Here is a 14,979-nt window from a genome sequence, read left to right on the forward strand (position 1 = left end):
GTTATATAATCTATTCATCAGTTTTCTCCTGGATAAAGTGCATTTACCTAGCCTGAGAAGTACCACATGCTCTGATAAAGGGATGCTAAAGCACTTCCCCAAGAGAGATTATAAGAAAATCAGAGTTCTCCTGAATCCCATCTCCCGTTTCTCTCTGTGATTCTTGAAGACACATGGGGAAAGACCCTCTGGCTGGTCCAGCTGAGGTAACGCCATTCCACCTGCGTAGGTCGGTAGTACGGTCCGGTCAGCACATCCTCTCCCGGTGCTATCTGAACACGCCCACGTTGATAGAAAGAGCCACTTCTGGTTTACGGGGCTTCATATTCAGCTTCTCCTCAGCGAAAACATGGCCCTGTAAGCGCTCAGCTTGACCACTATTAAGAAAAAAATAAGATACTAATTAATATTAGTGTTGAGGCTTAGCACCAACACAAGCACGAGCCCCGCCTGGAACCTGATTTCCACTCAGTTGTAAGAATGACACTGCAAGCTCACGCTCACAACCTGCGCAGGGCCAGGGCAGCCAAGGGGTTCATTCTGCATCTCCCAAATCCCCGCAAACTGAGACTGGGTGTAGGAAAGTGGCACTTAAAGCCAGGAGCCTGAATTACCTGAGCACTTCCCTCAGGACTACTGGAATTTTGTGCTCTAAGAGCACCCAGCCAACACTGTCCCAAGAAATCACCCAGGCATCAAGCTAGGCTGAAAAGCAGCACAGAACAGTTTGCATATTTTCAAGAAAAATAAACAAACAAACTCAATACCTTTTCTTTTTGCCTAAAGCAAGCTGCCTTTGTTTTTCTTTTCCAATGTCATCTCTTGCTGTGCTGAAGTCCTTAGCGTCATCAAAGAGAAGGTTCTGTGTGAAAAAGGAGCGAGTGTATCAGCTTCTATTGTCATCTAACAAAGCTACCTCCCACGTGTTGCTCAGTTCACACCGTTAATTTCCAAGACATTTCCTCTAACTCCTTTTACTGCAATTAACTTCAAGTCAACTCAGTGGAAAAGATCCAAAAAGGCAAAAGAATTTTTTTTTATTCCTCTAGTTTTTGCACGTAGTGGTAAGTTTGCCTGATTCAGAGATTTCTGAATGCATCTGATGCATCAGGATAGGACATCAGACTTTTCACCTCCTGCTCTAAAACCCAACGAGTGTGTTCTGAATAGGCCTTATCACTCATTCTGAGCTCAGTATGCTGCCGTGGAATTCTTTTTTAAATAGTGAAATAGATCTTCAATAATTCTTTGGAAAACGTAATGGGTTTAAATTTACAATATGATTTTTAAAGGGCACTGCTCTTGGATTTTACTCCGACCTGGAAAAAAAAAAACATTTACCTTCACCCCAATGATATCTCCATCTTTCAGGTGGTAAGGTGCTGACTGTAAACTCTCCTGTTTTTTCTTTCGTTTCCTCTTTGAAATTTGCTGTGTCTGAAGAAAAACAAAAGCAGAAGATTCGTACGCGGCAGATTTCAGAATTCGGCTTAAATATGTTTGCTCAAACCAACACCTATTTCTCTCAAAACAACGGGTGGATTCTGTCATCCCAGATCTTACCCAGCTAGGTATCGGCAGCCACTCAAATTTTTCAGGGAAGTATTTGGCTATTTCGATTTTATCTACAGGGAGACAATAGTGAGAAGCCACTCGGTGCCTCAGTGCCCAGGCTGTGCATCCTTTGGAGATGTCCCACACCAAATCTGTGGAGGCATAGTAGTCCCTCTCCCCTGGTATGCCCATTTGGACTCGAAGCAGCAGTTCATGGGGGCTATCATCAGGAAAGGAAAACAGACCGTTCTTGTGAGTCAGGCTTTCAGAATCCAGAATCCCCCGTGTTCACTCCCTCCTGCCCTCCCTTCTTTTCCTTTCTGGAAAACAAACAATAAGCTCCTAGGCATCCTGACAGGCAGCACTTAAGTTCAGAGCTGCTCAATTAAGTCTCATCGCAAAGGCATTGCTGGGAGAAATGAGTATCTTGAGATCTTACCCCAAATGTTCTTCTTTTTGCAAAGGTTCTATGCAGATTTCCACTCGGGCACCCAGCTTATAGTCACTGCAAACAAACCAAAGAGATCACACGTTCCAGTTACAGATTCTAAACTCCTGAGTCGAAAAATCACTGTCGAGGCAAGGAAACGTGCTTATCTGGGAAACCAACTCAACAGGCTACTGGAAACAAAAAGGAAAAACTCAGAAATGTACAAAAAATGCATTTCAAAACACCTCCAAGAAACCTCAGCAGAAAGGTATGACCGACTTAGGCCACACCTCCCCCTTCCACAGCTCTTCGAGTTCAAAAACATGCTCAGCAAAAACCTGAAGTAACCAGAAATGAGCTTTCATGTTGTCAAATGGAACCCCAGTTGACAATCTGATTGATTTCTCCACCAATCCATCCCACGACCCAGTCAATGCTCGGTGTGTTGCAACTCTACTCGTGTGTTCAACAAGGAACCTACTTGAGCTGCTGCTTGTTGTTCCGTAACAGCTTGCCTGGGCGCCTGCTGTCCACTGTCCATGCTCTGAGAAACGAGGGCAGTGGGACAACCTGCTCCTGGCAGCATGGTAGGGTCAGAACCTGGAAGGAGAAACATTTCCTCAATAATTTTAGCAGACAGTCTCCTTGAAAAGAAAGAAAAGCACTTGATTAATGCTCAACACAATACTGAAGCAATCAGAAACAGGGAAAGGGATTTAGATCCATTCCACGCCAGCTGTTGCTTGGAACTTAAAGGTAGTGGCTAGGATCAACATATTTCCTTCTCAATCTCAAAGTGAGTTGGACTTTGCTCCCTCCCGACATCTCTCAACTTCACTTCTATTTCAAAAGTACCAAATTTCTTTTTTTTTTAACAAAAATTTGTGTACCTGGCAGGGAATGAGGCTGACAGAATCACTCTCCAGCCAAGGGCTGAGCAAGGTCCTTTAAGCCCTCATCAAGAACACAATACTCTTCCCATGCTAAGACAATTCTCCTTGTTCACAAGATGCAAACGGTCAGTTTTTCACAGCAGTAGTTTGCCAGAGACTGAAACCGTACCCAAAATAGAAAGTGTCGGTGTGGCTCAGAATCGGGTGAGCTATCCTTCCCATGCAGTTTAAGTGGAACAACCAACTGGCTAAACAATAATAAAGAGCCTTATAATAGGATTGCTCTACATCTTTTTGTTGCTTTTGGGGTTTTTTTAATTTTCTTCTTGTTATTTTTTTATTTGTTTTCGGGTGTGTTTTGTCTGGCAGGTTTTTAGTGTATTAAAAGCATACTTTCATGGTTAAAAAAAAACCATAAAAAGGCACTTTAGTTTCTGGCCAAAGAAACTAAGCTAGACTTTCCTGAATGACAAACATTACCTTCTGCGCATCAAAAGCAATTCTTCATTCATTAGATTCAATGTACAAAAAAAGAAAAAAAAAAAAGAAACCAACGCAGAAAAGTAATACAGGAACAATGTGGAAATGGAAAGTGGCTTTTTAGGAAGTGCTCGTATGTGTGCGCTTCTCATGGAGAATTTGTACATCGTGAAATAAAGAGAGGGCTGCAAGCCAAGGTTCCGGATGAAGTGCAACAAGGCTTTGGCAGGTCAGGACACATGACAGGTAGAATGGCAATTGCAGGGGACATACTAAGGAAGTCTCTGAGCTACATGCTCCAACTGCCTCTTGGTACTTACCACTGAACATGGCATATAAGCAAATGCCATATCAGAACATACTGGAGACAAGGGAAAAGGAAATAAAAAATAGGTATTAATAGAGCTCACTTCATCACAGTGTCGCTGTACATTCCCAATACAGGAGAACATCTAACCTGCAGCTTCAGTTCTTCCAAGGAAGCTTCTCCTGCTATTTCTATACTGCCAGCATAGCAAAGATCCATGTCTGTGGGGATGTGCCCTGGGGAATCTTTAGATGGGGGAGAGGGGGAAGGAAGAAAGAAACAACAGAAGAGTTAACATGACTTTGTTCATTGTCCTAACAGATAACTGTCACTTCACGGGGAGACTTCATCTGAAGAAGGAACCTGTCCTCAATTTTTTTCGGAGGGCAGTTCCAGAAACATAATACACAGTTGATAAAACACATTCTGTTAGTTGCCAAACAGGAAGAGTTCCAGCTGATCCTATATCGCAAGTTTTGAAAGTAAGACCTGTTATTCCAACTGTTATAAAAAGTCTTAATCGTTGGTTAGGACTCTGAAAGGTAGAGTGTGCTGCAAAGAACGTTAAATCTGCTCTTACCTATGTGACTGAAATCATCAGGGAAGAAAGTCAAACTCACAAAAGGTTTGAGAGAAAAGGAGAAAAAGGCAACAAAACCTTCTAAAAGGAAAAGGGTCCTGCTCTGCAACGCAACTCAGCAGCAAAGGAGGAATATTTTTTCCTGTAGAAAAAAAAAATCTGATTCTTTTCCAATTTCCAGCTGTTCCCCCTTCATTTTCTTCCTCCTTCTCAATCCTCCCTTGATTTTCCTACCCTACTTGGTTTTTGATTTGGATTTGACCTTTAGAAGAACAAACGCAGGTTGAAAAACTCTGTAACATCTTGTATGCTACGTAAGATTTACTCATCACTCCTTTCACAGCTCCTCAAAAAAGCAACAGAGAAACATTACTTCTGTCTCCTAAGTGGCTCCTTCCACCATCAACTTGCTGAAACTCGTACAGTGAGTTATGGGTTTCAGACGGGTTTTAAGGCTTTGGATTAAAATTTTGGTTTTGACTCAAAGCCCTCAGGGCAATCACAGATAACCAGGCCATACCAATTCCCTTCAAACACTGACCAAGCTCACCTCCCACAGGAGACACCTGCAAAGCATCCAGCTTGAAGGTCATCCCATTCACTTGGTCTTGTGCACTCTCTCCACGTTTCATAGGACTTGAAGACTTGAACCACCAGACAGGTATTTTCAGGAAACCCTGAAAAGTGAACACAAAGTACTGGGGAGCTTATGTGTTCCAGTGAAGACAATGAAAAACTGGAGAATTTTTCACACCTTGGTCTTTATTTTCAACACCATCTCAGGAAGAAGAAAAGACTGGTTCGAATCTGAGCGTTTGTAAAGGCACTGGCATTCAGCTAAGATCACACATCATCAGCTCTCACTTCCTACTTTTACAAGGAATAGATGTTTTGATGTCATCCATACAGGGGATACAGATCAGATACCTTCAGAGCAATATTTCTGAAGAACTCCAAAATTTGCTGGATAAACTGGGAATCTTAGAACACACTGTCTCTGCAGAAAAGCTTCAGTGTGAGAATCACAAAAGCACAATCTATGTGCAAACACAAGTAGGGAGAAAAGGGGCTGATGGAAATGGAGACAGGCACACCTCAGCTGTCAAACTAGGTGAGGACTGGAGCTAGTCCTGGAACTTGCCTACAGGAATAACCAGTACCTGGGGCCTCCCATATCTGCCCTACAACCATCCCTAGAAGACACCACTTGGCAATGTACAACAGTTCGTGTTTGTCCTAGGACAAGACCAATGTTATTTTTGAAGATGTTCACTTGCAAAGAAGCCCTTCTCGTGGCTCCTCGCACTGCACAGGCACCTGAGCCTCCCTGAACCTCCTCCTTCTCCCCCATTAGGGCACATTTCAGGTCACAGGACCCCCTCCCGCCTCCCCCCCAACTGCCAAAACAGCCATATTGGGCCATTTGCATCGCCGTTACCATGGACTTGTAATGTCACATGCCACCTCACTGCCTTGTGTCCTGCACACCGGCAGTTGGCCCACAACTCAACGACCTTCGTTGCCGTAAGCGTGCCTTGATGTCTGCTTGCAACGTGTTCTGTGACAGCAATACTGATGGCTGCCCACCCTCGAGGTGGGGCAAAGACAGGTGGCTCCCAGAGGCATGGAGCAATGGCAGACAGCAGAGTGGAAGGACCATCATCTCTCAGGTGCGTCATGCTGTGGAGCCCATGGAGGTGGATCCACCCTCCCAAGAGCCCATGGAGGTGGATCCACCTCCAGCACGGCTCCACTGGTACCAATATATGGTGCTAGGGCTGCCCTCTGTAAGACCATGGGGACACTAGTCAAGGAGCCCTACCATCGCCTGTACGCACGACGTTAGCCGAGATGCCAGCCTCCATGCCTAGCCATCCTGCAGGCTCACCACTCCACCTGCGGCCAACCAGGAATTGCTCTTGAGGGCCACGGGCAGCATGAGCCCTTCTCTCCCATTTCCCTCCCCCCTCCCCTACTCACACCCTACCCTACCCACCCCTCCCTTCTATCTGCTGTCTTAGGTGTAAAGAGTTATTTTCAAGATTGTTTATTTCCTAATTTTAAATGTTCCAATTAAACAAGAAAAAAGAACAGCAAAGACTCTTTCCTCTTATTTGGTTCTCTGGCAACTGCGCCTGGACTCCTCTCTTGCTTGCTGGTCTCCCCAGCCCAGGACAGACACTGGAGCGTGGCCCTGGAGATGACGAAGGGCTGGGGCACACGGTGCGCGAGGGCACGGGGAGGGAAATGCCCCGGTCATCAGGGTGGTGGGACCCTGCAGCAGGGAGCCCAGAGAAGTGGGGGATGCCCCGTCCCTGTGAGGTGACAACCAAAGTATGTCCTCTGCAAACATTCAGTTCCTTCAGAGTGGCATTCTGTAGGAACAGAAAGCATCACATACTGGTAAGTCTACATGTTCTTGTGCTTTGTTTCCTCAAGTCGATGTTGGTGGGTTTTTAAGCCATGCAATGCCAAGGGTCCAGGGCACTTTGCTTTTCCACCAAAAAGCACTGAAATATCCTGCTCGGGGCAAATTTGAACTGAAGGCAAACACTTCAGTTCCTCCATTTCTATACTACTCCTTCCTCACCAAATGATAAGAGTTGTGCTTTCACAAGAACCTTGCGTGCCCCAGATACCAATTGCCCCCAGATCTGTCAACCTTAACATGCTTCTAGGCTAAGAAACTGCAATGGGCAAGCCTTTCAAAGAAGAAGAAATACAGGCATACTAAGAATATTATAAGTGTTGACTGAAATCAAAAAAGCTTTAAAACCACAAAAAGCATTCTTCATTATTGCCCACCTGAATTTTTATGACAGAAGTATTTTTAAAATAGGCAAGAGGAAAAAAAAAGAAACCATTCTCATCTTCAAGTCTCCAGACAGTCTTAACTGACTGAAGAACACCATCTCTCTCGTTTTACCTTTGGTGGAAGCTTTCCTTCAGTTACAACCAAAGTATCTCCTCTGCAAACATTCAGTTCCTTCAGAGTGGCATTCTGTAGGAAGAGAAAGCACCACACACTTGTAAGTCTACATGTTCTTGTGCTTTGTTTCCTCAAGTTGATGTTGGTGGGTTTTTAAGCCATTCAATTCCAAGGGTCCAGGGCACTTTGCTTTTCCACGAAAAAGCACTGAAATATCCCTTTCACATCCACCACTTGGAGACAGCTTTGCAGCAGTGTTGCACCCACAGGAGCGCAGGAGCCCTTCCAGAGCATCCTGCTGAGCTGTAGATTTCCTCTGCACCTCCACATCTGACCAGCTGACCCCTCATGCCTCTTTGGAGATGTATCTTTAATGCATGGCAAGCCTAGACTTTAGAAGAAACCTACGTGGATATGGCTTAATCCTAGTCCCTGAGAATAAGAGGCAGGCGCACAAGACTGACATTTTAACCATCAGTACCCCAACACTGTCTGCAGAAAGCCCCGTGAAAATAACCTGGGGCGTGTACTCATGTAGCACATCCAAACCCACCACGCACTCACTTTAATGTGACTCGCTTTAGGGAAAGTCTCTACAGAAAAATGGAGGAAACGAACTACCGCATGATTCACGTCAAAAACAGGATTCTCTTACCTCCTGACTTAACGCTTCCCCTGCTTCATAGCACCAGTCAATCCTTCTCAAATGCCAGTGGTCACCTACCAAAAACGAAAGAGAAACACATGGGAAACTGATTAGCCAACAAAGTTGCTTTGAAGAAAACATTACAAAGCTTTTAAGGGGTTAAGGGGCTCTTTCGTTTGCTTTTTGTTTGGTTGGTTTTTAAACACAGCTCTGAGAAACTGAAGGAAGCACCACCTTCATGTCCTTCCCCAGACTCTAGGAACACTTCACTGTTTGGAAATGGTCTTCTCTTATTTGTATAAATGTCTCTTCCTCACCTTCCTAATTCTTTTCCCTGGTTTAAGAGGAAAAGGAAGGAATTGGGTTGACAACGCTTAGGCAAAAAAAAGCACTGCAGAGGAAAGAAAATTAAAATGTTGAGAGAGTAAAAAAGTCTGTAAACACTGATTGTGAATTGATCATGAAATTCCCATGTCAATATACCATTAGAATCAATGACAGACTCCTTAAAATAAAATCTATACTAGAAAGAAAAATCCAATTTCCCATCCCCAGCTGTCTACCAGACCACCTCATGCTGGGGGCGGGGAGGGGGAAAGATGGTAGAGTCCAGAAACTACTTTAGATTTACCACCTACATGTTAAGCACACCAGGTACAGAAGGAATCAATACAATTAACCTTTTTAATTTGACCAAAATAACTGATGAAAATGCACTTTATTCTTTGCAAGGTACAAAATTGGACTTTTATAACTGAAAAAAAAACCAAGCCCGGAAGGAATCTCATCAATACATTCTGTAGGGGGAAAAAAAAAATACCTTACAGTCTTTTTAAAGAAGAACATCAAAATCCACTTAAGTCTGTCACATTTTGATTAAACAGAAAGCTTGAAACTAATTTTCAAGAGCAACTGCACAGCCAGCTTTTATCAGAGCAAGACTGCAAGTTTATAATTCTTTCCTCGCCTCACATTACAATGACACATAGATCATTTGAACAAACTTATGACTTTTAAGTTTTAGGGTAGCAAGAGCTGCCTTAGAAACCTGGAAATTCCTTTAAGAAAAATCATTAAATAATAATATAATACAACTAACCTGATAATCCAGATTTTTCCAGCATCAAATTTAGACACTGAAAAAAGAAACATACAGTGAGTCTTGTCTGAATGCATAGGTTGAGAAAGAACGATTTCAGCAAATCTACACTAGAATTTTCTAACATAAAAACTGAGTGACTGATTCCTGGTCCCTTCCCAAAACCAACATCATTACATAGGCATGGTGTATTTGAGCTACATATCAGACTCTTCAAGTACGAGATTGTTTTCAGGAAACAAATTTACTCTGTCAGGCAAGTCAGCTTTTATAAACTGTTCAGAAGAAAACTCTGCTGTCAGTTTGCTGCTTCACTCAAACAAATTGTGTCCCAAACTTTGAACATGCACCTTTTAGAAATCAAACCACAAACTCAACACTTTCCAGACGCAACTCATAGGCGTTGGCACTCTGTGCCAGAAGTCTGGATCAGCAGTCCTGAGGACTTCTTCCTCCCCTCTGTGCACAGTTCTTCCCGACTCCTCTCACTCTGATTCTGCATTCAGAGTTTGTTGAACTACAAGGAACTGCGGCAGGCTCTGCCACGATTGCAGATCATGCTGAGGACTGCTGGGTGTAAAAGGAATGGCTAGCCAGGTATGAAGCAGTCAGGCTATGTTCATCCTTGGGAAAAAGCAAGGATGTCTCTTTACTACTTGGTGAAAGACCAAGGCATTCTTCCTGCTGGTCTTTTGGAGCTGAAACACTTCCTTTGCCTCAGTGTCTCTCGGTGGCCTGAAGCAACACGCGGGTATAAAGCAAAGTTCTCCGGGAGCAGCAGACCTGACCCTGGCACAACAAAAGCTTTTAAAAGCAGCTAGACTTACCTCTTTGACAGACGCAGTCTCTTCCACAACTATCTCCATCTCAGGGCTTGTGTTTTGGTCACTTCCAACAATAAAATATAAGAAGAGCTAAGTATAAGACAACAGAATGCATAATTAAGCATGGAAACACCATGAAATAACACACCTACCAGCTACTGCAAGCCTGCCATCAAGCACCACTGAAGCTGCTTGGGGCTAAAGCAAACAATCTAAGCAGGACAAACAGAGGAACACACACAATTGAGTTATGGCCATCAGTATAACTTCACTGAGCAGCTGTACGGGTACTTAGCCTGCTGCAAACGGGAGAAAACCTGCTATCACTCTTATCTTCAGAAACTGAAAACTATTATTTTCTTGTACATTTCTAACTCGTAGATATCAAGAGCAATCTCTCCCTTTTCTTACTTCATGCTCCTTACAAAAGTATATGCACATCAGAGCACAGAAAACGGACAACCACAAACAGACGTATGATAAATGACTTACCATTAGTCATCTATTAACTGAGATAATTTGAGTAAGTCTTCATGCTGATATGTATAATTCTGTGTCACCAAGCATTTTTTTCCATGCCATTTACAACCATTACAAGAGCAAAAAGAAGACTACATGAAATACTGGGGAATGCAAACAAAGCATAAACCAGCCCAAGAGTCTCTTCAGTCACAGCACCACTATACCTGAGTGGAAGCTGGAGCCTTCCCACGACACAGCCCTAGCAGGCTTCCCATTTGCAGTTCCGCTTCCTTAACAGTGTAATCCTCGGGTACTTCAGGGAGGACAAAACCACAGAGAACATCATGAGCTGCTGCTGCTTCCTGCAAATATCCATTCTATTATGCTGCTCTTTAAGTTAAAAATGTTCAGTGACATTTAGAGAACTTCATTTCCCAGTGTTGACATCAGATCTGCAAGCCTCCTATGACTACAGCAAAGCGACATTTGTAGAAAGGTTCCTCCCCACAAACCCTTGCAGATGGGGTGACAGAAGAAATTATGTTGGAAGGGACCTTTGCAAGATGTCTTGTCCAAACCCCTGCTCAAAGCAGAACCAGCTCTGAAGCTGATCAGTTCACTCCAGGTTTTTTTCCTAATACCTCCAGGGATGGATATCCCCCAGCTTCCCTCCTATCTCATATGTTCCAGCTCCCCAGCCATCCATCTCTGGATTGGCTCTAGTTTGTAAGGGCTTCTTTCTCATGCTGGGGAGCTCCCAAAATAGACACAATAGTCCAGATGTTGTCTGAAAAGCACTGAATAGAGGGGAATCGATCTCTCCTTGGCTTCCTGGCCATGTCTTACTAATGCAACATACTAGCAAAATAGCAAAGTCACAAAAAATGTTTCCCAGCAAGCACAAAGCTGATGCAGTTTCTCACCACTGTCCCAACAATGGCAAAAGCAAAGGTGGGGGACCTTTTCTGCTGAACACAGGCCATCAGGAGCACAGTTATATAATGACAGGTGCCATCACACGCTCATCTAAATCAAAGAGCAGGCTATGGCATGAACATGTTCCTCCACTCTTACAGAAGCAGGAATCTATGTTATTCAGCTGCCTTCTCCCTGTCAACAGGAACCTAGCAGTGCTCCCTCCATCATCACAGGACTCAAGTCTGCTGCTCAAGCTGCTCTGAAATCCAGCTTTGCACATCAATACTCTAACAAATACATTTAGTTCATTTTGTTCTACAAAACCTAAGTTAGAAAGACATGGAACAATGACCGTTTCCTGGAACATCTAGAAAGTTGCTCTACAATGTATTAAATAGGATTCCAAAGAGATCTTTTAGAGAGTTTTCAATTTAAAAAATAAGTATGGGAAACAGGACTTTGTTAATTCCCACAGTCTTGAAGCACATGGCCAGTGGTCAATAAACAATGACAGGTATGATAACCAATTTTACTCATTAGGAACACAAGTTATAAAACCAAGCTGAATATTTAAGTTTAACCTCTAATTTTGTATTGGTACTGTTAATAAACAGTAAAACTGGAAAAAAAAACCAAAAACAACACACAACTGCCTCAGTTAAGCCTGGAAATTAGTGAAGTTATATGTGTGTACTTCTCCCAGGAATGGACAATGGGAAGCTTAAAGTCTCCCAATTGAAATTCTTGCAGAACAATGATTAAATAAATAAACTTACTTGGAGAAAGAAGTTTCCCATTTCGGCTAATAGGTCTAAGACAGCTGTCATTTGCTGCAACAAAAAGGGCAGGAAAGATAGATAGCAGTATTAAATAATTCAAATAATAAGAAATTTGGCTCAGAAGTTTAGACAGATAACATAATTAAGATTAATGAAAACAACAAGGTATTACATCAAGAGTACAACTGGAAAAAGATTCTTCGAGACTCTGAACAGTCTTAGTTTTTATCCCTTCAGTGAAAGATTCCTTTCTCTATGAAGCCAGCTGTTAGCCACAACCAGTAAAATACTCTAAAACTGGCCAAGTGCTTCAAAAGGTAAAGGTATAGACAAAAGCTTTAAAGGAAGAAAACTAGACTGTCTTAAATAAGAGAAGAAGATTAAAAAAAAGTTCTTCAATTCTTAGCGTAGTACTTCAGTAAGATGACATGATTGTTCCTACTCAAACAGCTTCTGACAAATAAGACTTTCATAAAATGTCCTTTAATCAAGACTTACATGGGTTTATTTTTTAAGCTAGGAAAAATAATAATTTTATTCAAGATGAGACTAATTTCAAGTCCTTTGCACACCCTTTCTTCCCCAAAAACCTCCCAACAGCAATGGATTTGCTGTTTTGAACAGATTGATGCAAACAGCAGGAAGCCAGACAGTAAATTCTAACATTATCAGACCTAAAAGTAAAGCAGCTGAACACTCACCTAGTTCCTCCTCTAGCTGAAGCTCCCGTATTGCTTTCATTTTGATATCTGACATCACCTAAAAAAAAAGCAATATTAACACCTTTAATACAGAACGCCAGTAACACACCTGCTGTTCAAATGCCAGTCCACAAGAGGCAGCTTTCACTTGAAACTCATCCCAGTTACATTCTTATTCCTATTGACACTATACACAGCTGAGAAAACATTTATTTAACATTATCATTCCAAATACATGTAATAAATAAATGTACCGATACCATAACACATTTGTGAAAGTTTTCCTTAAAAACTTCCAAAGAAAACAAAGTGGTATTTAATATTTGGATTTATCAGAAGACCAATATTTTACAAACAGCAATTTTGTGAATAAAACTAAATAGCAGTTCCTATTTTCTATAACAGGAAATAATTTAAAAGGCAGAAAATGTACCAGAGAAGCCCGTTGGGGAAAACCAGCATTGTTTCCTATCCTATGCCAAAAGAAAGAAATACTTTCCTCCTCCTTTAGCTTTTGGTTACTGACATAGCCTCCCCAAGCATACATTTACAGGAAGAAAACAAATTGTTTCACACTAAAATACAGCAACATAGACTGCACTGGTTTAAGTTACCAGCATTACAATCTTATTACACAGAAGGCAAGGTATTCCAGTAACAGTAACTCTGAGTTGCACACTATTTTCACCACAGAAAAACTTCAGCCCTGAGGCTAAATCCACTCCTCACTAATTGGCCCAAGTGCACTGGCCCAGCTTTTCAAGGAAACAGCCTGTGTTACATCCCTCAACAACCACACTTCTTACTGTTTCAACAGTGGCGGTAATTTTAACACACTTCTCTTCATCTTCCTTTCTGCAGAAGTTTTTCACTTGGAGCCAGCTGATGTCATATGTAAAAGCAGTCAAATTGCCACTTGACGCATTCACGAAGCTGTAAAAATGAGCAGTGCAAAGGTGGTCAAAGACAGGAAAACTACACGTTATCTGGGCTACAGCACTAAATCCCAAAGCTCTCAAAGAATACAAGAATGCCTAGGTCATTAGTAACGATGGCATGTCGCGGGGTAACATCCAGGCAGCATCCAGGCACCTCTGGGCTGGTTACTGAGTAAACCAGTAAAAACTGTGTTTTGGTAACTGGCTTCCAATGGGACTTGAGCTTCTGAAGGCACTTCAGAGTCTAAGTCACATTCTGAGGCTGGATTTAAGGCTTCTGGAAATAATATAGTAAAAGCATAGCTAGTCAGAACTAAAATTTGAGATTTTTTCTGTCTCTGTTACTGTATATAACCACAGAAACAGTTCTTGGTGAAGAACCCTCTTCCTGCCTTATTCAATCTCTCTTTTTCAGTACTATTTCAACTAGGAAGTCAGAATTTATGTAACAAGCATACATCTCTGAAAGAGAACCTAACCTCAGGGCTCTACACTGGGAAGTGAAATGAGACCAGAAATCTGCCCCTGGCAACTTCAGATTCAGCTGGGAGATACAGCAGTTCTGCATACTCATCTGGTACTGCTCTGTTCTCTCATCCTGCCAAGTGCCTCGGAGAACCAGGCAGCTCACACCTCAGAAACTCAGGTTACACCAAACGTGTGCCAGCACACTGCACACAGGTTGTTCTCGCTAGGTTTTTCGCTTTGCAAGTATAAGTCAAAGGATGTGACTGCACCTGTACTTCAGGAGCAAAGAAATTTCTAACAGTTTGTAAGTACCTGATCTCCAAAACTTAAGATTACATTACCTTGATTTAAAAAGCTCAAAGCAACATTTAGTCAAAAAAACCAAAGAAATATATATATATATATAGCTAGCATAATTTTAACTAAACATATTTTGACAAAATTGCTTTTCTGTTTAATTATACTTGTAATCAAAGTGGTTACCTCTGGTCATGGCTGTCTAAGATTAGTACTGAGCATCCATCCGTCAGACCGGCACTTTTGACTGTTTCCTTCATATCTTCTTCAAGAAAAACTTCCCAGTTCTTGGCTTCTTTATCTGGTCCTGAGCCATTCTTTAAAAAGATTCCTCCTGATGGTGCTAAAGCTCCGCGCAGATCACCCAGTTTTGTGCTGCATGAAAAGACATGCTGCGATTCTGTGAAATGCTGACCCTTCCCTCCTTCGTTATACTCCGCTAAACGAAGAACATTTATGACTACAGGTTCATGATCAGGGCCCGTCATCACCTTCGTACCACCAACCTGAAGGAAGGAATACAAGATTGATGCAGTGGTGATGAATAACATACAGAAGAGACTGGACAGCAATAAATGACAACAATAAAATTATTGAGACAGAAAGATGGACCCTCCCTCCTCATTAGAAATAAACCACCTTTGACCAGATGCCTCCTGAACAACCAACCAGAG

General features: G+C 42.3%; 1 protein-coding gene across 1 annotated transcript in view; it reads right to left on the reverse strand.

The window, feature by feature from the left end:
- Nucleotides 1–268: 268 nt before the first annotated feature.
- The window catches only part of USP40 (ubiquitin specific peptidase 40), a 30,403-nt gene continuing 15,692 nt past the window's right edge, over nt 269–14,979 (reverse strand). The window contains exons 15-31 of the mRNA XM_010080979.1: nt 14,492–14,811; nt 13,409–13,535; nt 12,603–12,660; nt 11,899–11,952; nt 10,429–10,517; nt 9,746–9,832; nt 8,919–8,955; nt 7,829–7,893; nt 7,171–7,245; nt 4,795–4,921; nt 3,815–3,909; nt 2,466–2,584; nt 1,994–2,059; nt 1,564–1,774; nt 1,342–1,437; nt 768–862; nt 269–377 (exon numbers count right to left, since the gene is read on the reverse strand). Of these exons, the coding sequence (XP_010079281.1) occupies nt 269–377; nt 768–862; nt 1,342–1,437; nt 1,564–1,774; nt 1,994–2,059; nt 2,466–2,584; nt 3,815–3,909; nt 4,795–4,921; nt 7,171–7,245; nt 7,829–7,893; nt 8,919–8,955; nt 9,746–9,832; nt 10,429–10,517; nt 11,899–11,952; nt 12,603–12,660; nt 13,409–13,535; nt 14,492–14,811 (1,830 nt within the window). The remainder of the gene's footprint in view (nt 378–767; nt 863–1,341; nt 1,438–1,563; nt 1,775–1,993; nt 2,060–2,465; nt 2,585–3,814; nt 3,910–4,794; nt 4,922–7,170; nt 7,246–7,828; nt 7,894–8,918; nt 8,956–9,745; nt 9,833–10,428; nt 10,518–11,898; nt 11,953–12,602; nt 12,661–13,408; nt 13,536–14,491; nt 14,812–14,979) is intronic.

Source organism: Pterocles gutturalis, unplaced genomic scaffold (genome assembly GCF_000699245.1).
Source record: "Pterocles gutturalis isolate BGI_N339 unplaced genomic scaffold, ASM69924v1 scaffold489, whole genome shotgun sequence".
Taxonomy (NCBI): Eukaryota; Metazoa; Chordata; class Aves; order Pterocliformes; family Pteroclidae; genus Pterocles; species Pterocles gutturalis.